The 27,625-nt window shown below is 37.2% G+C and overlaps 1 protein-coding gene across 1 annotated transcript in view; it reads right to left on the bottom strand.

The window, feature by feature from the left end:
- Positions 1-960: 960 nt before the first annotated feature.
- The window catches only part of LOC140160830 (IgGFc-binding protein-like), a 94,845-nt gene continuing 68,180 nt past the window's right edge, over positions 961-27,625 (bottom strand). The window contains exons 54-59 of the mRNA XM_072184141.1: positions 26,322-26,516; positions 25,303-25,485; positions 24,750-24,957; positions 20,475-20,664; positions 4,435-4,820; positions 961-1,099 (exon numbers count right to left, since the gene is read on the bottom strand). Of these exons, the coding sequence (XP_072040242.1) occupies positions 20,649-20,664; positions 24,750-24,957; positions 25,303-25,485; positions 26,322-26,516 (602 nt within the window). The 3' untranslated portion in view covers positions 961-1,099; positions 4,435-4,820; positions 20,475-20,648. The remainder of the gene's footprint in view (positions 1,100-4,434; positions 4,821-20,474; positions 20,665-24,749; positions 24,958-25,302; positions 25,486-26,321; positions 26,517-27,625) is intronic.

Here is a 27,625-nt window from a genome sequence, read left to right as displayed (position 1 = left end):
TAAAAAAACCAAAAAAAACACAAAAATAAACACACCTAAAATTAAAAGTAGATAGGTAGATTTGAAGAAAGATAAAAAGAACATGTCAAAAAGTTAAAATTAAACGAGAATGAAAAAACGGAACCGGTGCCCGGACCATGCTCTCTTCAGCATATCTTCAGTTCCAAAGTCTGACGCTCTATCAATTGAGCTATACGATCCTGATATACGAAACAGTCGTTATTATGTCAATACAATTGATTGGTGTTACAACATACTTAGATGGAATGCATAGCCACCCAGTGCCAGTATATATTTGCTCAAACTCCAAATACAACAAGCAACCAATTTTATTGAGGGCGTTTCTTAGGTATATCCTTGTAGACGGGGTTTTACGGTATTGCTCTGAAATGTTTAAAGGGGCATTGAGAGATATCGCGCACAGAACGCCCTCAATTTCGGTCAAACTAGCTCAAAGTCTGGTTTTTTACATGTACGCAATTGTTATACATATACAAATCATAATCTGAAATAGTTAAGCGAAATTCGGCGTTTTTCGGATAAAATTTCATGATTTTCTAATAAAAGTATAGATCTATACATAAATTCCCGTTGATTTTAGGTTAATGCGTGCATTGCATCATGGGAATGAGCCATAACATTTACGTTACGTTGTTGATGTTGATGTTGGCAGATGATGAGTCGGTGAGCGAGTCAATGAACAATGTTGTACATGGTGCGATACCGGGGGGGGGGGCACTCCAACTTTGGAGGTGACGCGTATGTAGGGCTGTTAAGACCCCCTTTGAGCTCAGTAATACATCAAAGAATGTCTTCCAATTCATGAAAACAAATAGATAATCAGCTTATCGGATTAAAAGCTTAGAGGGAGGGTCTTGCTGCTCAGCGAGTGTTTGTAATTATTAGAAGGTTTTCTCCAAATTCATTCTCTAATGATGTATTACAGCTATACACACATACCTTCACAACCAAGGAGTTCCATACGCATGCTGATATATGCATGCCAGCTGATAGGACGTAGTCGGATACAAGACGCTGCCACTGGTGTTGGGAAAAGATTGGTGACAACCGTGTCTTGGTCGGAGTTTCCATTAAATATCTGGGATGATAGGAATAGAATTACAATATCAATCCCGGGGACACTCACATGTAAATGTGGTACGGGTATGTGCGGCGGTTAAGGGTCTCCTTTTCAGGCTCTCCGTCAGTTCCTTAAGCCCCGCATTTGGATCTATTCGGGGATCTATTCGAATTCTTTGAGCCGGCCTAAAACTCTTTAAGCTAAAATTTGGGGGGAGAAATTGGAATTATTTTAGCTCCGCAGCCTATAATTTGGCCCTAATTTCAGTTAATCAAGATTTGCCCCAAAATCAGTTCGTAAATCACAAAGTTCTGCGCCGCACATTTATACTAGTAGAAATCGAAATTTAAATTGAGTGCCCCCGGGTATCAATAAGAAGAACATTTATTAACGTGTACATTACAACCCCATGGGGGGGGGGGGGTACTTAGTACAAATGACCATACAGGGATGTGCCTCAAATATGGGTAGCATTTTTTGGCCTTTTGGTATATCAGTGACCCCTTTTTCTTAGCCAATTTTGGTATATGAATGGGTTCTTTTTTCAAATTTTTTTCAATTTTGTGAAAAATAGCCCAATTTTGCTTCAATCTAGCAAAAATTTCGAAATGTTTTGGGGAAATTTGTAAAAACTACGACAATTTGGTTTAAATTTGGCTGAAAATTTTGACTTTTGGTATATCAATGGGTCCAAATTTCTTGAAAAATTGGTATATTTATGGGTCCACTTTCATATTCTCCGCGGCCCACCCTACCAAAATCAAACTTGAGTACCCCCCCCCCCCTTTACAACTCGGGAATAAACTTCTGTGGACACAAGTAAATAGCAAAATAATGCTGTTATGTGCCTATTCATATTTACTCAAGTCTAGCTTTGTTATACTAGTACCATAAATATAATTATCATGATTATGTTTGCTTCAAACTTAGTTTATTAAAAAAAATTGTCACAAAAGAGCACCTCGAAGGTACCGTGTAAAAATCTAACTCCAACCATCCAAGTAAGACAAGGTGGTTTATATCAGGTAGTATAGACGAATCCAACGAGGCAAGTGATGGTCAGAATTCAGTCGGACATTACTGGATCCCCGCACCAAACTGGTCTTGTAACTGCCCAATTGGGTGGATTAAAGCCGCTTAAAAATCGATGTTAGATTGTATTGTGTTGTAAACTGATAGAATGCAGTTTAAAATCCCCTCCCAAGGCCGCATAATTTCACATTTTAGGTGGGATTGAGCCGACGGGGACCCAGCTATGGCTGCCAATGACGTGTAGGAATGCGTGAAATTGGATTCGTCTATAGACACTACCTTGTATACGGGATTGCGATCCATTTTAAGGTTAGCAATTATCTTAAACTATTGCAATTTGGTAGTTCACAGCATCTTGCGAAAAGTAGTGAGCTTTGGCAAAAATTGCATCGATCATTTCATAGCGTGCATGTAGAAGAATTCAAATATCACAGATATACTTTTGTAGGTCCTGTGGTTCTCGGGTTATGTTGTAAAGAGGGCTGAAACAACAACACTTTTGTAAAACGTACATAAGTCATTAACAACAATAAATCAAGCAAGTTTTCATAGTATATGATTTGTAGAATGAACTTTTGCAAAACATTCAAAGTGTTATTTTTCAATAATATATTGATTTAGACAATGAAAATCGACTTTTTTTGGTTGCTTCACTCAACCAACAAAAATTGATAAGGCCAAATAAAAAAAAATAAACATGTTTCACGTCCCCTCCCGCTTCCTTTTTTGAGGATTCTTCAATTATGTTTTTATTTTTTTTGAAATTCAGGTGTTTTTTTTAATATGTCTGAGAAGTCGAAGTGCTTTCTAGCCTTCTAATATCAGGGTTAGTAAAAAAAAGTGCAATAGAGCAAATAATCGATTATTATGCAAGAAACAAGTTGAACTTTTCCATTATTGAAAGTTTCTATAAATGCCACACTCAATAGTCACCTTCTGTGAAAAAATGAGGTTTTTTTAAAATTAAATGTCATAGCAGTATTAAAACACTGAATTGCGACACAATTTACAATTTATAAACATCAAAACTTACACATTAATTAATACAACATAAAAATATATATCTATGTACAATTTCAAAGTAATATATTACTACATCAAAAAACATATTTAAAAGAAAAAGGGATTATAAAAACACAATTTAAATAAAATTCATAAAAAGTCAAAGAGGTAAGAGTAGTGCACTGGCAGGGAGCTCAATTATTGCACAAAAACGTTTATATTGATTGAAATGATACATGATTATTGCACACTGTTTTGGTGAAAGGTTTTCACTGAGCATAAGCTAAACTGCACTTTAATAAAAGTTAAAAAGACGCGGATGAAAATAAACAGCTTGCACAACAAAAATGAGTGATTTAGGAGGTGACACGCTACTACCGTTAAAGTTTTATGAGTCTCTTTGCTGCGATACCCAATTTCATTATTTGTCCACGAGGTACCATGTATTTTGAATGAGAGCACACAATGCATGATAAAAGCACCAGCTCTGAAACTAACTTTAACTTAAATAAGGTTGATTTTTGCGTTACTTTAATTTTTGTTTCTGTTCAAACAAACTTTCTAACATTACTTTAAGTCCTTCATACCTCACTCGACTCCAACTCCTGTTGTTTTAACCCCAATATGTCCAACTTACTGGATATTTTGTAATTCACTCCACTTTCGACATTTGAAAAACCCGTCTACAAATTTATATGTTTTTGATAGAGAATAAACATCTTTAAAGTAAAGGGGAAATGAAGATAACAACAAATAATGTTTCTTCTCCTTAAACAAGACCAAATGCAAGGACAATAACACTTTGGGTGCTCCATTTTATTTCAATGCAATGAGGTTAAGAAAATGGGAGTTGTTCCAAATCTACCTTATACAGTGTGGGCTGACATTCAAATTTTAGATGTCTTTTGGACAAACATTAAAATTGGGTAGCACTATAAAATGCGTCATAAAAACAAAACGGTAAATGCTAATTCCTTGATTTTTTCACACATGATCTCTAATGGATATGTTATGTATAAAATGTTTTAATACCTAAAAGGTTGAACTCGGTTCTTAAAAATGGATTCTTTTCTCTATTGCACTTTTTTTGACTCACCCTGTACAAGAAACACTTTTAGAAGAATTTATAATAATTAGAGAGGGCCTATCTTCCCAGAAAAAGAAATAAAAGAGGCCTCCTTTTTTCAGGCATTATTGTGTACGCTAAAACCGCTCTAATTATGGGTATTTACACTGATTTTGCGATATAAAATAAAAAGCCCCCTCTTCCTTCTTTTTTTTTTTTGGAAGTGAAACATGTTTTTTATTTCAAAACTCACCATATCAACCCCTTGTGCTGACTGCACAAACTGCCAATTGAAACAGTCAATACTGTACTCAATTTTGTATCTTGTCACCCACTGTGGACAACAGCCGTTGGGTCCAGTATTGGGAGAGGAAGGATATCGCGCATCGTTGTTTGCATTCCTTCCTTGAGTTTGCACACCAGCAACCCATTTTGTGACGCCTAGATCTACTTGGATCCATTCGTTGGCGTTAAGCGGCCATCCGCTACTCCACGATCCAGCAGTAGGGTACGTTGCTGTGCGGTTCAGACGAGCATTGGTAGGCAAGTGGTTGATGTTGAATACGGAGGAAGCCGTGAGTTGAGAGTCAAGTATCCGCCCATCTTCTAAACCGAGAGAATCTTGGCAAGGAGCGTTAACTATATTAAAAGATGCAAAATTAAAGCAATTATAACATTTTGCTGACGAGTACTCCTCATTTTTTACGGTTCAAATTTTACACCCTTGTAATGTACTTTTATGAACAAAAGTAACATTCTAAGGTTTATAATGAAGATAAAATCTTGGGATCTCGAGATTCGAGTAAAATATTAGTCACACAGAACAAGTTTTTACAAAAAATTTGTCACATTTTGTGAAAGTTTTTATTTTATTGTATTTTTGCAAGGAAAATCGTCGGCTGTATTCCATAGTGGCGTATAGTGATTTTTGGTCATTTTTTTGAAAATTGGCACATATGTTTTTAATGATGTTCTCTTTCATTTTTCTAAGTCTCATCAGTCATAATTAGCTAATTAATTAGTAATTAATTAATTAAATGTGGCGTATAGTTACAAAGTGACATTTTTCGTATTCCATAGTGGCGTATCGACCATACGCCACTTTTCAAAAACATTTTATAATTATGAAATATCGGCAAAATGAAAAACATCGTATGTCATAGTGGCGTACACGTATCGGACCTATAGCCACTATGGAATACGAACGACGAAAAGTAACGCCATAGGGATTACACGGCGACCGAGGTGGCGTACGGTTAACGTTAGGTTAGGGTATTGCGTTTTGTTCGTTTTCCATAGTGACGTATAGTTTTATTTTCAGTTTGCCAGCAATAGTATGTATTTATTTCTTTTGAAAAATATATAACAATAAAATATATTTAGTTTACTACAGAAATTTCACATCCTTTACAAAATATAATGAATGTCTGATTTACACAACTCGATTTTAAATTGGCATTTCTTCAAACCCGATTTTCTCGAAAAGTTGTTTATTCGCGGCACCCCACTATACGTCACTATGGAATACGGACAACGAAATGTCTTGAATGTCTTTTAAATGTCAGGTTTGTTTTAATGGGGTTTTTTTCCAACGCTAACTTCTATCATGTGTTTGAACACTAAAGTTTGAAACAAATTAAATTATAATTTTGCTACTGGTTTAAGTGCTAATTTCGAAAGACAACGGTTAAAATCACTTACAACTTTGAGACAAAATATTTTTCAAAACTAGGCCTACCCAACATCAAAAAACTGCATATTTGAAGATACCCCAATTCATATACATATGTGACCGTACACGACGAATGAGCCGTAATTTCCTCCCCCGGTCAATTTTTATTTTATTTGTTTTATTTCGTGTTTGGAAAATATATATCATAAGCTTTAAAATGGTATATCATTTGACTTCAAACGATATCCAGAAGCGAGGTTATGGTTTGTTGAACTTTGCTCCTTCAACAAAATGGTACCTTTTTCGTTTCTACATGTGTCTCTTTTTCCACATTACTGTAGATGGTCGAAATATAATCACGAGGTTCAAGATGGATTGTTCCATTCCACGAGCCGGAACGGCGAGTGGAATGGAACAATACATCTGTCACCGACTGATTATATTTCGACCATTACACGAATTTAAGACAGTAATATTTGTTTTATATCACTCATGCATAAATTATATTACTAAAATACTATTTAAGGTAGGAAATACATTTTTTCATCAACATAACACCATGTTTTGCCGTGATATACTTTACATTTTGGGGTCCACCCCATAACTAAATCGGCGAGTCCAAGAGTCAGCGCACGGCTTAGCGCAGGCGCACTACGGCAGAGCACTATGATGGTAAAGACTATCACACGGAGAGGGTGATAGTAAAAATGATAAATGGTAATCAACCAATGAACTGTCTAGAATTTATGTATGAGTGATATAATAATAAATATCAAATATTCATAAATGGTGGTCATTTCAAAGCCTCCCCAAGTCAACGAGGTTCAAGAATATCTTCTCATTGTTAATTATTGGTTATACATACCTAGACAAAATACAATGCTTTGTAACCCACCACTTGAACAGGATTTAGCCAAAGCAAACAATGACCAGAGCTATGAAGAATTCTATAGACATCTAAGGTGGAAGCTTATTATCCTCTTGAACAATAGGATTATTGATTAGTGTAAAAGGTGTTTGACTATCCAAATGAGATCAATGTCGAACCAACTTGAGGGTACCGATGAATACGACCTTCATGCACAATTTACGCTGTAACTCAGAATACAATTTAGGACATTTACCGCTCATTCGTGCTGTACGGTCACACATCATCTTACCCTGTTGGCCCCCCTCCCCCGGTGGGATGCCTGCCGCTGGAATGTTTTATATCTTTGGGCCCCTGAACGTCACCCCCCCCCCACACACACACACACACATCCCACACACACACACCTGTCAGTTGTTATTAATATTTAATGAACATTATGAAAGAATAAAGTATAATCAGAAATCGTATGGTATTTTTACACATATGGTTTCAAATAGGAAATGCAGAAAAGCACCCCCCTCCTTGGCCCTAATCTGAAGAAAAAAAGAAAAAAAGTGGCTACGCCACTGCAGAACTTTCCTTTCAGTTTACTATTAAAGGGGCATTGAGAGATATCGCGCACAGAACGCCCTCAATTTCGGTCAAACTAGCTCAAAGTCTGTTTTTTTTACATGTACGCAATTGTTATACATAATACAAATCATAATCTGAAATAGTTAAGCGAAATTCGGCGTCTTTCTGGTAAAATTTCATGATTTTCTAATAAAAGTATAGATCTATACATAAATTCCCGTTGATTTTAGGTTAATGCGTGCATTGCATCATGGGAATGAGCCATAACATTTACGTTACGTTGTTGATGTTGATGTTGATGTTGATGTTGGCAGATGATGAGTCGGTGAGCGAGTCAATGAACAATGTTGTACATGGTGCGATACCCGGGGGGGGCACTCCAACTTTGGAGGTGACGCGTATGTAGGGCTGTTAAGACCCCCTTTTCAGCATCGCTGTCACCCAAAGACCCCATATTTTTTACGAACACATGCTCGCTCCGCGCTCTGTCACCCGAAGACCCCCTATTTTTTCATTTGATCTGTCACCCAAAGACCCTTACACGTTCAATTTGAACAGCAACTTTCATTAATCAAGAAATTTGAAGCCATTTAGAACTAGAAATTTGATTTTCGAGGTTTTTGTGGTGCTGTTTTGGTTCTCACCCAAAGATTCCATTTAAAAAAAAGGTAATGTTCTCACCCAATGACCCCATATTTTTTACATTTTGCTCTCACCGAATGCCAAAAATCATGCTCTCACCCAATGACCCCATATTTTTTAACTTGTTGCTCTCACCGAATGCCCCTTAGTGCGAAAGCGCCAGCCCTACACCTATATCCATTTCAAATTGAAGTGCCCCCCCCCCCCCAGGGGTGCGATACACCCAGGACGACATGTAACTATTCGTTTCTTTAGCTTCAAGGGTCAGTTTGCTTCAGTTTAGTCATCCTCAGGAACCAACTGAAGTTGGAAAACTTTACATTTTAGCCGTTGCGTATGATGACGATGTGTGTACTGTGTTCAGTGCACGCACGAGTGCAGAATTCGACGTACAGCATGCACTTCTTCTGCATGTTCAGTATGCATTGCAATTTCATGATTTGCAACATCGACTACTACTAGTACCAATACCATGTAGACCTATGTATGTAGCCGATCCTGTGTAAGTGAAGGACGTGATAAAGATTCTGATGAGCCTGAATGGTGAAGTACATAGACTAGTCAGTGCTAAAACTGTAGTGATCAAAGCATTACTTTACATGCTGGGCAAATAGGGGCAAATGGCATGAATGGGGTGCAAATGTACATGATAAAACATAAAAAAGGGGGGAACAGCATGGAAAATCAACGGAGCATTCAAGAATGATTTATTCGAGAACTCTAGCTTCCATGGCATGGGACGGCGAAAACTGGAAATGCCAGCAGGGAATCAATTCAAGAAGAAATGCCATCGCATGATCGATAGCTCTTTTGTGACACCTGAAATGAGATAGGCCAGCAGATTGAGACTCATTTTAGGGGTGAAGTGGCAACTACCGTCCTACCAGCTAATTTTGGTATTTTTGAAAAGTATGGGTCCTTACCATCTCCCAGATATAAAATTGCCCAAAATATCTGTGGGGGAACATGCTGAAATGACGTCATCAAAATGGCCGCCCAAATTTTAGCACACCATACTGGAAATGACCTTATTTCATTAGTTTATCAAAATTTCGAGTTACTTAAGGTCAGATATGTTATATATCCACCTCGTAAACATTATTTACTTACCTACAGTTGATCTAGACACATTAGAAATGATAGAGGGCGCTTTCAATATGGCTGCCAATTAGCCAATTATTACTTTTTTCATGATTTATTTGAACAAATGATAGAGGGCGCCTTCAATATGGCCGCCAATTAGCAAATTATGAGCTTCCCCGTTCAATGCCTGTTGATGCGCAGGGTCTGAATCTTGTTGTTTCTGTCTGCATCAGTTTCTTCTTACCTACGCCAAAAAATTACGACACTGTGTCGTAGCCAGTGAGAGTGTGGACTGCAGATAACATCACAAACTGTTGACAATTTGACAATAGCAATATGAATGGGAATCATTCTCCGCTGGTCAATGGTTCCAGTCTGCATCCAAATTTCAAGAACCGCTCGCATCCGTGGCATGTAATGTACTAATAGAACCATTACATCAGTGTCTGGTGATTGAATGATTATCCCTCCATTTGCATTCTTGGAATTAATTTTCTTGTCAAAGTCCATTGAATGGAGCTCATGTGTGGAAAACAACTTTTAAACTTCAACCAAATCTGCAGATGTCACACATTTGGTTGTAAGACCAGACGTGTAGCCTATTAAACCATTTGCCATTTGTGACTTGTTGGATGACAATCCCATAAATGATTTCCATATGTAAGTGGCCGAGCCCCTTCAACCGGATACTTTCCTCATCATAGCGGTCAAAACAACATGTACCTCTTATCCACAGCATTCAACAGGGTTTTGCTGATTTCAAAAATAGCTACCAAACCACTGCCTAAATCAACTAGTAATTCAGGATGTGACTCTACGTCGAATGGATCTGTCCTGTTGTCTGCAATATGCCCCATATGCTTAAGAATTTGCTGGGTATGAGCTTAATCCTTTGTCATCATTGCTGGTTTTGTTTGTTCATGTGACTCTGTTGTGGTTGACTTTGTGCCACTGCGAAGTTGCATTGTACCACTATATTGATCAAGAAGGTGACATGTCCATCGAAACACATCAGATCCCCTTCTTGTCAGGCCAATGATGGCACTATCACTCATGGTATCTTTAATGATGGTGGATTCCATTCCCATATAGCTCCATATGCCCTTAAATGTTCCTGGAGTTTGCTTGACTGAAAACCCTTTATTGGAAAACGCCTCTTGAACTGTGTCTGGTAGTAGCATCTCTGTTGCATTATAGTGATCACCAACGAGAATAGTTCTGCCGATCAGCCACAGAAAAGTAAGAGAGCGTATTTAACTTGAGTTCTGGGATGCAGTTCCCAATTGCCTTCTATTTCAGCATTGATGTTGCCGAATGCCGATCCCATGTAATGTACTCTGCTAAAATTGGTAAGAGCTTCTCTTCAATCAAAGATGTCAGGAGACCAATGATTTCTGGTGGGACACTGTCTTGCCCAAAGTCTTCTGTACATCACACATCACTCTATTCTCAAGTTGCCTTTGATCTTCAAACCATTTCAGGAAGTTTGTGATAAAATTCTGAACAAGGGCTTCATATACCAGAGTGAGATCTCTTGTGGCTCAACAAAATTGCTTTCCAGCTAACATACTTTCAACAGTGGCAGGAGCGTACATTTCTGAATCTGCCAACATATCTTTCAAACCAAATCGCCCCAAAGTCGTCCAATACATTAGAAGCGATGAACGTTGAAAGATTGTGCAATCCGCCTAGCCGTATGACAAGATAAGGAAACTCCTGTCTCTGTTCAGCTTTACCACCTGTGCCACTGCATACAAGTATTATAACCAAAACCAAAAGACATTATTGACCACACTTTTCAGCCAGATCTTTTCTTTTTAGTGTAGTGTAAACTGTTCTCATGTCAGAAGGAGGTGCCTCAATTATGGGTGGATATGTAGCTACAGCAACAGCATTTGGATTGTATTGAGATACTGTTGCATTGTAGCCTGTCCACAATGGAACGACCTGAGTGCACAAAATGCACACCCTTCTGGATTGGTAAGTTTCCTTGTGGTATTTGACGTAGGAATTCCTAAGTGTTTTAAACAACGAAATAGCTCAAACCGATCAAGCTGCTCTTAGGCATCCGCTTTGGTTCTGGACGATTTATCGGTTTCGCGAAAAATGAAGTCTCCAAGCGCTTCTGCGTTCTGTACGCTGAAACTTTGTAGATTCTGTTTGTCTATCCGTCAAGGGATGTTCTTGGAATTCTGCTCTTGCCTACATCTACAGTGTCTCCATTGATATTTTCATTGTCATCATCCTCCTGCCTGAAGAGGCTGTCCTGGGCCGAGGTCGTTGTGGTACATACATATCATCTGCAGCATATGCTACCTGTTCGTCTGCTGTTGCTGTTTAAAAACTGCGAAGCTCATCATAGATAGCACACATACCATAAGCATTTTAAAAGAGTTTTAATTATTAAGCTGCTGCTGCCATACTCATGAGCCAGTTGTGGCATGAGCCCAATGTGAAACGGTAGTATTACCTAATTCTTACCGCGGCGACTGCAGTAGATAAAGCATTCAGCTAGTTTAATGTATCGACGTCTCACATCATCTGACGACTTGCATTCTTGATCTGTTGATTCAAATGCTTTTTTATCAAAAAGCCACTGCAGAACTGCCTGAAGTGAGACAGGAACAAATGCCGATGATGCGTCAAGGTCAATTCCTTGTAGATTATTGTACAACTTCTCCACTTCTGGACAAAGTATGCCGACTGCTTTATGAAGTATTTGATCTTTATTTTTTCTTGTCCTCCTCATGTTCGTTATTCCCCATCTGGTCAGTCTCAGCAATTTCATCCAGCTTTCTTAGCTAGAAAAGATTTTACAACGCAACTGTAAAAAGCTGCACGCGGTTGTGTGTAGTGGTTGTGTATGGGGTGCATAGGTGTTTGCCAGCAAACGGGGACACACACACTCGCACTTCACATTCAAACCGCGGACCACTCTGCAATGTGAGACCGTCCTTGGTTTCTGGAGGTCTGCAAACGACCGCAAATGCATGTACAGGGTGTCCCAAAAACAAAGAGGGCCCCTCATTGCGCCCTCTTTTTCTCTTATTTCAGAAAAGTTGATCCAAGTATATGTTGGTATATTATGCAGCCTTTACCCGTCAGCTTTAATAAACCAAATGATTTCAATCGGTTCATAACTTTTGAAGATATGCCCTTTTAAAGAAATGTATCCGTTCCGTTTGGAGGCGATTATACGTGAATATGTATAGGGGATGGGAGTGATTGGGGTGTGTGGGGTGGAGGTGTGGAGTGGGGGTGTGTCTGTCTTGTTGTATTTTATTAGTTGCAACTTTAATTGTAAATAGTGCTTATTACAGTTTTTAAGTATATATATTGCAAATAATAGTTAAGCTAAACATTTTAATAATCCCGCAATCAGATATTGGTTAATAAATAATATAATGTGCAAATTGAAATAGTTTATATAGGATAAATATAGCATTATACCATATACCAAACATCTGCAAAGTATATAAATATCATATTAAGTACAAGGGAGTAAGTTTTGCCCTGTTTTATCTGTTTAAATCATGTAAACTTCATAATTGGCAAATTGGCGGCCATATTGAAAGCGCCCTCTATTATTTCTGATGTTCCAATGTGTCTAGATTAACTCTAGATAAGTAAGGTATGTTAACAAATTGAATATATAACATATTGGAACTTTAAGTAACTCAAAATATTTCAAAAACTAATGAAATAAAGCCATTTCCAGTATGGTGTGCTAGAATTTGTAATTTTGGGCGGCCATTTTGATGACGTCATTCCAGCATGTTCCCCCACATATATTTTGGGCAATTTTATATCTGGGAGATGGTAAGGACCCATACTTTACAAAAATACCAATATTAGCTGGTAGGACGGTAGTTGCCAGTTCCCCCCCTTTTTTAGAGCACTTTTTGGCCATTCTCTCTTCACCTAAGACCTTTGACTGACATTCAAAGTTGATGAAATGTCATCACATTGTTATGTAGTTGATGATGATCATGTACTACATAAGTAGTAAATGGCGTTCATTAAGATGGTACTACACCCCCTGATAAATTTTATGACTAATTTTGCATTTTTCTCAAAAAATAGCTAGATGCATTTGTAACAAAAGTTATGTATCATCACTGTAGCACTGACTAGGGCAAGAAATCCAATTACTTCATTGAAATTTCAGTGATTCAAGACAAGTGGTTCATTTACATTAAGAAATTAGGTACATTCTAGCGGTACCTCTTTTCTTATAAATAATATACTGTTTGTCTAAAGTCACTGAAATTCCAGTGTAGTAACTAGATTCCTTGCCCCTATATACATAAATTTTGTTACTGGTCAGTGTGTTATTATTTTTTGAGAAAAATAGTCACAAATTTATCAAGGGGTGTAGTATCACCTTAAGCCAGGGATTTTCAGGTAATAAATTTGTGCCCGGGTACCCGATGCATTTTTCGGACGGGTAATATGGTACTCAAAATTGTTTAACAAATCTTTTATTCCTTTTTCGGTTTCAGAGTGTCTCTGGAGAGCTATTTTTATAAATGCTAGGATCATTCATGGTTGACTTACAAAAAAAAGGGTTTGTGTGTTTAATATACAAATTGATAATGTGTATGCATGTTCAATTGCTCATACTCTATTAATGATTTCAAAATGCATTTAATTTGTATTTTTATTGAAATTGAGTACCGGTACATAACATGAACACAAATAATCACTTTGCATAAAAAAAACACAATTTTTCATTTTTTTGTTGTAAGTCAACCATAAATGATCCCAGCATTTAGCTCTAGGTCCAGGGACACACTCAATACTGGAAAAATAATTTGTTGTAAGTGCCGGCTGAAAAACATTGGGTCAGGGTCCGGGAGGGAGCTCTGCAAGTTGTCATTTGCATTAAAAATGATTTTTTTTCTGTCTTAATATAATCATATTGATATAGTGCACATTAAATGAGTATTTCGTGATCCTAGCATCCTCTTTTTATGACATTTTTCAGTACATATCCACGAAAAAGCATATTCACAACATTTCAGTTGATTCCGACATTGCGTTTGTGAGTTATGCATGATTATGTGTATTACACTGCTCCATAGACAATACGTTGTAATTTCGTTCTGGTGCACCAGAACGAAATTCAAATTTCACGATATCTTTGCTAAACGAATTAATCTGCAAGAAATATTTTGTACATAAACATTATGTAGCCAGAGGTTTCCAGTGATATCAAAATCTCAACTTTTTTGGAGAAAAGTGGGGGGATGAGGCTGTGGATCACGAAATGCCCTTTTAAATATACTCTTTGTTTTTCCATAGACTCTGTTCCAGTGTCAATAGAGTAAGGCAGAGAATAATAATTTGTTATATCAATTTTGAGACCCACATAAGTATTTTAGCCACAAAAACTTGTTTGCTTGTACTTTTTTTTTGAAAATATTTTTTAGTTTTAATTTGTATTTTTCGGATGTAGAGTGTCCCTGGACCTAGAGCTAAATGCTAGGATCATTCATGGTGGACTTTATACAATATACATTTTGCATCTTCAATATGATAATTATGTAAAGTTATTATTTGTAGGCCTATTCATATCATTAGTCTATTGACTGTTTTCAAGATGGATACAAATCCAATGCATTTTGAAGTGACAATTATATTGAAAACACAAAATGTAACTTTTTTATTTTTTTGCACAGTCAACCATGAATGATCCTAGCATTTAGCTCTTTGGTCCAGGGCACTCCAAAAAATTTTTGGACAATTTTTGGAATTTGTCAAAAAACTAGGGGTGGAACTTTACTCGAACGTGTGACTTTACTAGATACTACTATACTAAGCCCTTGATACTATTCAATACTATACTATACTCTACTCTACTCTACTCTACTCTACTCTACTCTACTATACTATACTCTACTATACTATATGGTACTATATGGTACTCCACATTTTACTTTAGGTACTTGGAAAAAGAAGAGGTATGGAAATTTTTTTTTTAAAGTGATCTATGGACAAGCAAGCATAATTTTTTGGCATAAGTAAGCGGAAACCGTACGAAATGTGAAACATCCCTCTTTTTGAACCCTGTAAACATCATGGATGTAGCCTATCACTATTGTTAACCAAAATGAATTTCATTATAGAAATTGTTTAATATAAAAACAATGGTTCAATCATGTCTGTAGGGAAAAATTATTTAGGCCACATAAAATTAATTTCACATCCCCATGTTCTGGGAAAAGTGAGGAGGTGTTTTTGTATAATTATTGTAATTTACAATGTTATATTAAAAGAAAAGGAGCAGAAGAAAATAAAAGAATAATTAAATTTATTTCCGTAAAAGACTTCAATTTCTTCAATACTGTGTCCACTTTCCATGTTCTTATATGTTTGTAGCTGTACCAGTGGTTTGATCCTGGATCAATACACAGTGTTCATACATGTACTTGATAATCATGATTAAAGGGAGGGGGATCAGGGGAAATGAGAATTAATTTTTCCAAACAGGGAATATGAAGGAAAAAACCTGGAGAAAAACAGCCAAAAGCAGGGCAAACTCTTTGAGTGGTCCAAGAGAGCAATTATTTTTGGCATACACATGCCCTGCACAGTGTTGACGCCCTATACGATAAATATAAATTTAATACTCCGTTGGTGAGCGACGGGCGAGTGGTAGTGAGCGACAGGCGAGTGGTATTTCACTGAACGCAAGAAAAGGGGTTCTATCTGATTGGCTAGCAATCGATCGCTTAGGTCGCTCAGTAGTCAACTACAAACTCAAAATGGAGCAATGTATTCAATTCGATTGAAATCGATTATTCTATTATTGACGTAGATAAAGAGAGTGATAGTGTGTCAATAATGTCCATTGTATTGCACCTGTTTTACATGCATTCCTTTATATAATTATTTTCTCAAAGAGTTGAATATTATCACAATTTTTACAGCGGATTTCAAATGTTTTACATCAAAATTGCAGTTAAACATATCCACAGCAAAATACCGGTCCTCACTAATTAGTTAATTTAATTTCCAGGTAGTTAATTTAAACGAAACCTGTGATTTACGTGACAACAAATAAAATTTTCTTGCAATAGAAATATCATATGGGATACTGATATGGTATGCCGCAACCGCCACAACGTGGACCTGCTACGCGTAGCTGACTTTTTGCTCCGTGGAGCCAAATTAACATTAACATTTCCTAAATTTTTTAGCTAATTTAGGTGTTTGGAAATATTGGTACTTTTGTGTTTTAGGAAGGATATGTAAACGACAGATAACACCAAAAAATATGAACAAATTATTTCTAAACCGTGTTAAGTCTACAAACCATTATGCTTCTCATTTTCAAGAACGCTGGTTAACAATAAGCAGACTATTGTGTCCTTTCGTAAACAAAAGCCCAGACAGTATTGTTACCTTGCGTTCGCTTTATAATCATTCACCCAACTGAAACTATAATACCAGCTCATTGCTCATTGCACAGGTAAAACAGACACAAGTGCAGTGTGTATTTAACCAGAGAAGATCTGATGTAACATAGTTGAGCTGTTTTCATTGAGTGTTATCTTGGTTTAATAGCTTTTAATGGGGTTTAACTCCTTCAAAGGTCGTGGTGAATTCTACTGTAGACATGACTGCATCATGATTATTTTAAAGTCACAACATTCAACAATATGATCACCGTGATAGTATGACAGTATCAGTACCATGGGTGTCAGTGATCCTGGTCTGACACAGTAGACAAACAAACAAACACGCCACACACATGACACATGCATGCAAGGTAACATTGACTATACACTAAATCAAACAATGCTATTGATACTGTACAACTGTTTGTGGTTTATTTACATTCGATTCATTTAAAATCCACATAGTAAACATTAATTTTGGCAAGAGTTTTCTCTCTTTGGAACGAGGATGCATCAACTGGCTCCGCGTAATGGAAAGATCTAACATGATTGGTCAATTTAGCTCCGCGAAGCGAAAACTAAGCTACGTGTAGCAGCTCCACGTTGTGGCGGTTACGGCCAGCCATATCTGATCATGCGAAAATCGTAAAAACATAGAATAGAAACAGTGTGGCAGACTCTCAAAATCTCACATTGTATGCTTAGCCTGCATCGCTCGGCCTATCTCGAATAAAATCACCATGCGTAGCTGTTGAAAAACGTGAGGATTCATCGTACTATCACGGCAATTTTTGACACGAAGATATAGGGATGATGATGGTGTGCCCTGTGTCTTACATGTAGTTGTATGCATTGACTGACTGGCTATATAATATAGGGATATTATAGTGTGCATGCAGTGTGACTATGAATATTTCTGTCTTGTAACCAACTCTTTCCTTCCCAACGACCTTATAGTTGAAATATGGAGAAAAACTTTTTGCTTGTGTGAAATGATAGAAACCCTGAAATGGTATAACGTTTCTGAAGGGCCTGTGGGGCTATTTTCTTTCGAAAGGAAATAGGGGGGGGGGGGCTATCAGTGACCAGATTCCATTGTTTTTTGTCGCCTAAATATATCTGAAGTGAAGTTGATAATATTTTATGACCACACCCCGGCCCTTTATGCACATCAGCAAATATAAAGTTATGTGGGCACTGTCAGTTCTAAGGGGCAGAACTCTGTCCCTGAAATGTGAAAGTAAACAAGGTTTTAAGCATTGGATAGGTTGGAGGGCCATGATGATACCTCATTCACAATCATTTTCATTTTTCAATTTCAATTGTAAATAAAAACCTCCATGACCCACACATTTAGTGGAAAACAATTTGACCCCTTTTTAGTAGGCTATGCCAAACCTATTACCTACCATGATCCTCCACTTATTTGGGACCCCTCCTAACAAACTGGCAGCACCCTGACATGCCTGATGACATAGTTGAGTTCAAAAAGCATACCCAAGCACTGAATACCAGTATGAATGTTGAGTCCACCCCAGACCCCAGTTGTAACAAGTCACCAAAAATTCAGGGCAAGTCAAGTCATTTCAAGTCACTTGACATCACTGTATGGATGCAAGTCACTAAATACCATACCACTTGCCTCATTTACCTCAAGTTACAAGTCATGTTACAAACTGCCCTAGACTCCCCAAGCAATGGCCAAGGGCTTGGTGTATAAACTATAAAAGTGGTTGAAGTGAAAATGTAAGAAGCAAAAGTCAGAAGCGTAAAAAGCATGTCAGAATTTTAGAAAATCATATTTGCAAGTGTTTATGGATACTTTTGAAAGTGTGTGTGTGTGGGGGGGGGGCTTTTGTGTGTGTGTATGCACTTGCGTTTCTAGGTGTTTGTGCTTTATGAAATTGTTTAAGGGATCTAAAATGAGCGTTTATTGCGTTTCGACAGTATTTTTTGTGGGACATGAGAGCACCTCAGACCTATCGAATTGCATTCTGAATACGAAGCATGTCTTTCTGATATCAAATAATTTACATTTTTTGAAAATCACAATATAATACAAATTTTATGACAAATTATAAAAATTTGATATTTTTCTTTCATATTGAAGATATGGATTTTTTTCCCAAAAAGACCTATTTGTTTTTGGTGTTTTGGGAAAAAAATCCATATCTTCAATACGAAAGGTCAAAATTTTCAATTGATCGTCGGCTTTTCATCCCACCTACATACACTTTAAGTATAAATTATCAGATTTATAAAGTTTACTTCAAGTACTGTTAAATATCAAAAATATCAATTTTTAATGATTTGCCATAAAATGTGTATTAAACTGCGAATTTCAAAAAATCAAAATTATTTGATATCAGAATGACATTCTTCGTATTCAGAATGCAATTCGATATGTCTGATGTGCTCTAATGTCCCAAAATAAATACTGTCCAAACGTTCATACCCCAGGCCTTAACCCGCAAATGCAATTTTTAAAAGTTGAAACAAAATTCCGACTTAGTTTACACTTCCGTCTTTTGATTGTGTTTATTGGTTAGGGTTAGGATGTGGGTTTGAACACAGTATGTGCCCGGGAGTATGTGGTTTGAATAAAGGGTCAACAGGTTACTATGATCTTGATTGGATTTTCTCTAGGGTATTCTGATATCGTATGACTCCGCATTAGGGGGCTGTCATTTTCTTCGGAAGGGGGTCCCAAATATACAGGGGGGGGGGGGGTCATAAATTTCTGGACAAAGACAAATGGGGAGGGGGGGTCATAAACTTTTTGGTGACCAAAATGTAGGAAGTCACAAGATGACAGATATTGTATTTATTTTATTCAAAATGACCGATTTCAATACAATTTTAGCCTGCCGGGGGTAAGGTGCATTGGTGGTGGTGATGAGGAGGGGTGGGTCATAAATTTGTTGCCGAAATAGGGGGGTCGCAATTTTATTGATGCTGACTTTTTGTACATTTGGGACCTCCTCCGAGGAAAATGATAGCCCCCTTATATATCTTTCTCCCAGTCCCCCTCCCCATTTTTGAGGCAACTTAACCCCCCCCCCCCAAAAAAAAAAATCACACACATTTCCAATTTTTGCTGCAACTTTATGCAAAATTGGTTGATCCCCCCTCCCTGAAATTCACTTCCCCCCAAGTCCCCCTCCCGAAAAAAAGTTCCTGGTGCTGCCACTGACTACACGTAAGAGTCAATGCACTGAGGGAAATTGTATATACATATTATAAGCTTACTGGAATACTGCCCTTTACATGTACGTGCATGGTTCATGTAAAGCTGTTCTTATTTGAATTTTATAGTGGGAAATTAAACACGATAGTGGACAATATATTGCCGGGATAGGCCCTATATTGACATGAAGTCATTTATCTTTTCAAAAGAAACTGAATATAATTAGTACGGCGTAATTCGCTGTTTACATAGTTTGTAAACATGTCCATGTGTCCGGTCGACTCCACATGTCATTGTTTACGTGTATCGCGAGTTGTCACCACAGCTGTCAAATCGACACCGAATTGCCTTGGCTCAATCCCACAATGCAACGCGAGTGCAAAACTCAAGATCCAGGCACGCTAAACGAAACGCTCACAAAATGTCGTTTATTTTACTATTTAGGGGGCCTACTGGTTTTTTTCTTGAAATTACCACTGCGGTAGGTTTCTCTGGATCCCTTTTATCAATATAAAGTGAAATGTTCAAATTCAATTTTCCGGCGAAATCTCTCTGTTACCCCTTTAAATAACCAATACAAGTGTTTGGTTGGTTATTAGTTTCATTATGGAGTATTTTGTGGCTTCGATCTTTTCAAATCGAAGTTTTCTGAAGACAGCTGCCGTGTGTTTACGGATGACCCAGTTTGTAATTCCGGGTCATCAACGCTAACACAACTATTTAGCCTGAACACAAATTTGCATAAAGACACAATCAAGCGTGTGGTATGTCTTGTGTCAGAGATTGATGTTTACGTCGCCATGTTTCAATCTGTCCAAAGACGTGGCCTTATTTATTAACAATCCACATAATGGAAACTCACCTTGGCAAATGTCTTCTTGTTCGACAAAACCTTCTTGACAATAACAACCTCGCTTGCCATTTCTCTCACTACATTCTGCATTGGCCTTGCAAGTTAACTCCTCACAATCCCAGCCATTGGAAGCAGGGTAATCCTGTAGACCTTTACAAGCACACTGTTTACAATCTTCAGAGATCACCGATGCACCTTGCTAGACATGATGAATGGAAAGTGTTTACACAGTTAATGGCGACAGTGCCGCCGATAGGGGTTCGTAACCCCCGGGCCCGGGGTCCTAGGGGGCCCGTAAAAAGTAAAGAAAACATACTTTACTACGGACCTGTAAAGTACTAAATAGGGACCTCAGGGGCCGGTAAAAAAGTAAAGAAAAGATACTTTGTAATAAAGGCATCCTTTCTTTGCTTTACTATACGGCCTAACTAAGGTCTCTTTTCTTGACCATTAGGTCTAAGGTATCTCTTCTTTGCTTTTTATGGGCCCTCCTTGATCCAAGGTCCCTTTTTCTTGAAGCTTTTATCTTTTTACATGCTCACTAAGATATCTTTTCTTCCATTACGGGCCCATGATATCTTTTCTTTGCCTTTTATGGGCCCTACGGTCTCTTTTCTTTGTCTTTACGAGTTCATTACAGGATTTGTTTTCATTGCTCTTTTACGGCCCATAAAATCCAAACAAAAGTAGTGGGCCCGTAAAGACAAGTAATAGAAACGTGAATTAATAATACAAGATAGCCTTTGACACACACTTTCTAATAAGTATTTCACTTGAATTATGTGACTATCTGCTTTTGCTACAATGATCATCCTCAATGAAGACTTCGAGAAATCAGGGGAATGCAGCTTAATCGTGGGAAAACAAACTGATAATTTTCGCATTTTGCCCTCAATGCTCATTATTATTTGATCATTCAGCTTAAAATGTTTCAATAACTTCAATCTGAGAGCAAAAGTCGTTATTGAATTGCAAATTTTCCCGCGCTTTGCGAGCAGTCGTCCAGTTCAACGGTTCATACTTGAAGTTGTTCAGAGAAACTTAATCTGGCAGCAATATGTAACTTTCAAATTCCAGATTTGTCTCCTTCAACGTTCATATTTGATTATTTGCAGCTAAACACGCTGAACATGTTTTGAAAGATTTTACACCAACCTCCCACCCCCATGTCACAAAGAAATTTACGCCACTGTTGTCTCCACCTGCACCCTCCCCCCACACACACCATCATCGCTCGGATCAAAGGGGCCCGTCTGACCATTTTACCCCCGGGCCCGTAATGGCTCTCGGCGGCACTGTGGCGACCTGTACAAGAGCTACTCCAGAAATTAAGGGGAATCAATGTTTATTTTTCCTTACAGATCAAGCAATAAAACCTAGTTGAATTGGTTCAATTTTGCTATATGCCCGCCATGCTTCATACGAGGGGTCGTTCATAAAAGGCCAAAACTCAAAATGGCACTCTCATGTTGTGAAGTATCTCAAAAAGCGACCATTTGGTTTAAAGAACTAGGTATCATCCTTTGTTTATTTATGGTAAGGAAGTATTTTTGGTTAAAACCGAATCTCTAAACTACTTCTTTTATTCTTAAATCAAAGGCAGTCCTTCTAAGTTTCATTCTGGAAAATATGACGACCAAATCCTGTGATATTCTCTTTTACATATCTTCTTTTGTTGACAATGCAAAAATTTTATTTTTATTATTATTTTGGCATAAAACAATGCAATGTCACCTTTTTATTCAAAAAAGAACTTTTTGTTAAAGGGAATGGATTGCCTCAAAAAGAGTTGGAAAAAGAAATACAAATTTAGATGAATCTTACAATTAGGATACTTTTCATTGAGCCTATTTTCTGTAATGCCCCTTTTCTAAGTACTTATATAATGCATGGTTGCGTTACAAGAAAACAATACACGGGAAATCGGACGCGGTTTTAGTAAATTTTAATAGGGCCGGTGTTAAAAGTAATGGTAACGTATGTTTGTGTCACGTAGGTTGCATTTTAACTTCAAAATGCCCGACAGATATGTTGGAAACGCGTTAATAAAGTTTATCGAGTAAACCTGCGGCTATAATTGCTCAACAGTTTATAGTCACTTTTTTGTTTTAATCCTGCACTCTATGGTAACGTATGTTACATTTCTTAACCATATGGCCTGAATTTTCGAATTTCCCAGGATTTCTTCATGTGGACCTGAAAACATTACTATCATATATAAACTTGCATGATAAACAGTATATTTAAGGACACTTTGGTTCAATTTCAGTGTTTGCAACGACTAAGGTAGGTGTCAAAAAATAGGGGTAACGTAGGTTTCACGAAACCTTGGGTCATAATTTCGATGGTATTTTTAAAAACTCAAAGTAGGCCATGGCATTTAAATTTTCGCTGCTTTGTATCAGTATAGCTTGTTACTCCAAATAAGACCATGTTCCAACTGAATGTACGTCTCACACCGACATCACCTGGCTAATAATTACTTGTTACAGCAGAGATACTAAAATCAATACCCGGGATCGATACACGTGAATGTACTATGTACGATTTTGATATTCAGACGAAAATCTTTGGATACCGGGGTAGAAAATGATGAATATTGATTTCGTCTAAAGAAACCAGATGTGGTTCCTTGCACTTGGATATATGTGACGTGTCATGTCAAAATGGAGAAATAGCCAAAAATCTATCCGGTGGTAATTTTTCACAATTTGGGTTTGTTGCGAATTTGTGATGTTATTAATGTTAAAAATATTGTCTGATAGTTTCAGACCGGAATATAACTGGCATCTTGTATTTTTGAAACATTTTTCACGGTAATTCCTACTTGCAACATTATCAATAATATTTTAAAAGGCCGATATCTCAATTTCCAATTTTATAATACCATAACTTACGAACTCAATATCTTCGCTTAGGAATGTCCGATTTCATTGGGGGAAACGGCGTTGTGGAGCAAAATATCTCTATATTTAAGATATGTAAAAATCTCAAAATTGATAACCTGCCCAAAAGTGTCTCCTTTTGACATGACACGTCACATATGTATTGAACAGATATGATAGTCGTTAGCTTGCGTCTTGAGAAAGAAGCTTGCGTCTTGAACTAAAAAACTGACAATAATTCTGATTTTATATGTGCCGAACTATATAGCGCAGTGTATAGGCCAATCGTGGAGGTTAGCTTAAACGCAGATGACCCATGGCGTACCATGCTCACTCTCACCCAGCGAGGTCAGTCACCGGGCTATTGCCAGTAGCCTTAGTCAGATGTCATTCGGCCCATTATGCGTCTCAAAACTATTAAACAGGTCGGAACAAAATGGTGGATTCAACATACCATGGCGATTTCTGCCATGAAGATATCGGGGCGATGACACTGTTCGTCTAGTTAAGAATGGGCAACATTAAATATCAAAAATATTTAACCTGCGACACAGTGTTTTGACCATAAATCCTTCAAACAACCCGCCGTGGTTTATAAAAAATAATTAATGCAAGATTAAAAAAACATTACCGTTTCTGAGTGTAGTCTCGTTGTTTGATTATACAAAAGAGATTAACAATGGAAGTTATAATTAGAAGTTTAAATTATAATTCAATGTGTGCGACGCGACTTTTTTCCAAGTGCTGCCGATTTATTGGTTTTGACCATTTACATTTTCATAAAATGATGTCCCGTTTTTTACCCTAAATCGTGCCGTATCTAAAATGTCATTTTAAAACTGGTCCGATTTCATCGAAACTGGTCTCAAATCACTCCCCTAAACATAAGAAATCGCAAACATAATCAATCCACAATGTTGGTGCAATAGGAATATATATAGGTATACCCTTTGACCCATGACTCCTCAAACAAAACATTTCCTAATACTATTCCGTTCGCCGAAAGGAGTAACGATTGAATCGGTGCATTTTAAAAATGTGAGTCCTTATGTGCATAAGATAGGTGACATTTGGTCTACTTGACCACTAAAACTGAAAATTGCATATGTTCCGCAACACCCAATCGATAAAGTGGCGTAGATTTCATTTTGACATTGGAGGGGGATGAGTGTATGGACCATCCCCTGGCAAAATATTGGGGGAATTTATCCCCCCCCCCATCCCCTGGGATCTACGCCTATGCGATAAAGAGTTCAGAGAGGTTGCCAGTTTGTAAGAAAATAATGCCAACAAGTATTACAATTTGAACCAATGGCCATCCGTCTATATTAAATTTAGCTTCGAGGGCAAATTAATTTTATTCAGTACATTTTAACAAAACATCTTTAAAATATTATACCAAATAGGTGACTCCATTCTCGTCAACACATCCACAATCTGCAACTGGCTTGCAGTCTTCACCCTCCAAATATATCCGTCATCACAGACACAACCTTCACGGCACAGGTCCTTACACGGTTCATCGTCATCATCATTAATGTTTGCACAGGTTGCCTGACATGCGGATGGACACAATTCGTAATGAGAATTGCTTGAACATTCAAGAGCTGGTGTAAAAAAGATTCCAAAACATTTCTTTGCATTACATGAGATACATTTTGTTGATTTGAAAAAAAAAATAAAAAAAATAAAAAACCTGTAAATACTACCCTCATTTTTGTTTGGTCAAAATCAATCGGAGTTTCCACAAATTCAGAAAAAAAGTTACACTTTTTAACATCCTATACATGTAATATACAAAACCGTTGTCGATATCAACGTGATCAATGTTTTGATTGTTTTAGTTTTTAAACGTTTGCGTTGGCCTAGACACACAAATTTTTACAACTTTTACATCTCTTTACCACAATCTAGTTGAATAATATTTTGATTAAGTTTAATATAAAACCTACTACATCCAACTCCATCTCGCCAATGTCCAATTTTAATGTCATGCATCTGACAGACTGCAGCATACGAAGCAATATCATCGCACAATTGCGCATTGTCCTGGGTAGCGCACCAGTCATAGGTACAATCATGCAAGTATTCTGCTGGATCGATAACGCCATGGCAATTGACAAACGGTCCTTGACCTGACAGGAGAAATAACAATTGGGAACTTGAACTGCAAAAGATTCAAAAGATCAAGTGATCGGAAAATACCTTTCAATAAATCAATCAACCCGATCGATCAAATGAATCGATCAACACCCTTTCAAAAATTTGGATGAAAGTTGACTAATGAAAATTTTTGATCAATCGATTTTCAATTTAAGCTTACAAAACTATTTTTGCTTGTCTCTGCAAATTTGTGACGGCCACACACTCATCATGCTCATGTGCTAAAAAATTCAGCACCCGAGTTGCTCAGACACCAACATTCATGAAGACATCATGACATTGTTGATTATTCAAATTTAATATATTGCTCAACTAAATTTTTTTAACAAAAGTGCCACTACACACCAAAATGACCACAAAAATATTTGTTGTATGTGCATCCGCGGATGGTGCAAATACAAAAAGTGCAAATCTTAATCTTACCAAAAACATGGATAAATGGAGGTCAATCAGTCAGTGGAACAGATTTTTAGGTTTACGACACACTCACCAAGACGATATCAATCAACGCTGTATGTAGCGAAGGCATTGGACGCCATTTTGATCTCAAAATTTCACACATAATTACTTTGGTTTTCTGATAAAATCGTGAACAGAAGGTCTCCTTAGACCCCAAATTTCTTCACGCTATTCTGACAGCTAAATATAATTCCAAGCAATTTGAGTATTGAAACATATTCCCAAACAGTTTTATGAATACAGTCATTTTACAGTCATTTTGAAACAGCCTGTAGGCTCTTTATTACCTTTAAGATGCAATGGAATTTACCTCCACTCAAGTATTTTTAACAAAAATGTTCACACTCACCTGGCTGACAGTCCCAAATTGGGCAACACTCTCCAGGGCGAGTAATAAGTGTGCAATTTGCGCCTAATGGTTGTTGCACAATTGCACAACGATATGCCAGACATGTTAGTTGCCCTTCATTACAGGTGCACGGGCTACAAGGGTCGCCAATGGTCTCACCATTTTGTACCAGATTTCCTCCTCCATCCAAACAATCTATGCAGGATTAATAGTAAATTTTAATTGCTAAATTCAAATATTACACTTATACTTTTGAAGGCCCTGTGGTTTTTGAGTTATGAAAGAACACATATCTCAATAACCACACTGCATTAAGCAATATTTGAAAATGTATGTTTTGCATTTCGTATATCGTACACCCATTAAAGTCTTCAATGTGTAACTTTTCATTAATCCCCTAATCTAGACTATGAACATATATTTTGTGTTGTTGAACGTCCATTACTACTCCGACACGCCGTATTGCAATTTGAAAGAAACAACATTTGTGGAGAATTTTTAAGTTGTTGTCAAATTTAATGTACATTTTTGCCGAACTCACTGAGAACGTTTTTGAACAGCACATGAGACGGAATGGCAGATAATGTATTTGTTTTTCCTGCGTGATCTTACTCTTTCAGTATTCTTGATTTAAAATTGGATCGTACTTCCTGTACCATAAATTATACAGTAAGCCAAAAAATAAGGTACCAGTTATGTTTACCCCCTGTATATACTAAACAAAGACATATACGGTATGTCATAATTGGAACCAGCAGCCAATAGCGGCATCTGTTAGCTAGAATTTAAGACATCATTCGTTGAAATTGTTCAAGGAAGGTGCCAATTTTGTTTCTTCCATTGCATGCGCTATTGATTTGTACACAAAGCGTTCGCGAACAAGGGGACTAGCCCCGTGCTTCCATTGATTAGCACGTTAAAACTAGCGTCATGCTTTCATTGATTGGAACACAAAAGTGCAACTTTTGATTTCGTCTTTTTAGTAGGTTTTTGATCACCGTTTCTTTAATTCTAAGCCAATTACAACAAATAAAGTCTTGAATCAGAGCTAAAGAGTTCACGTATTAGCTGCTTGTTTTAATTTTGACATATTTGTCTTTATTTAGGATATACAGGGGTGAACACAACTGGTACCTTAATTTTTTGGCTTACTGTATTTAAAGATAATAGATTTATAAAATATATATATGACGTAAAAATTTTGGAAGTATTAAATTCCATAATTATTGTCGAACAATACAAGTTACGATTTTGTAAAAAACAAAAAAAAAAACAAACAACAACAACAACAAAACATTCTGCAC

Source organism: Amphiura filiformis, chromosome 9 (genome assembly GCF_039555335.1).
Source record: "Amphiura filiformis chromosome 9, Afil_fr2py, whole genome shotgun sequence".
NCBI classification, from domain to species: domain Eukaryota; kingdom Metazoa; phylum Echinodermata; class Ophiuroidea; order Amphilepidida; family Amphiuridae; genus Amphiura; species Amphiura filiformis.
Note: the sequence above shows the minus strand (reverse complement) of the source record. Positions and strands in the feature narration are given on the sequence as shown.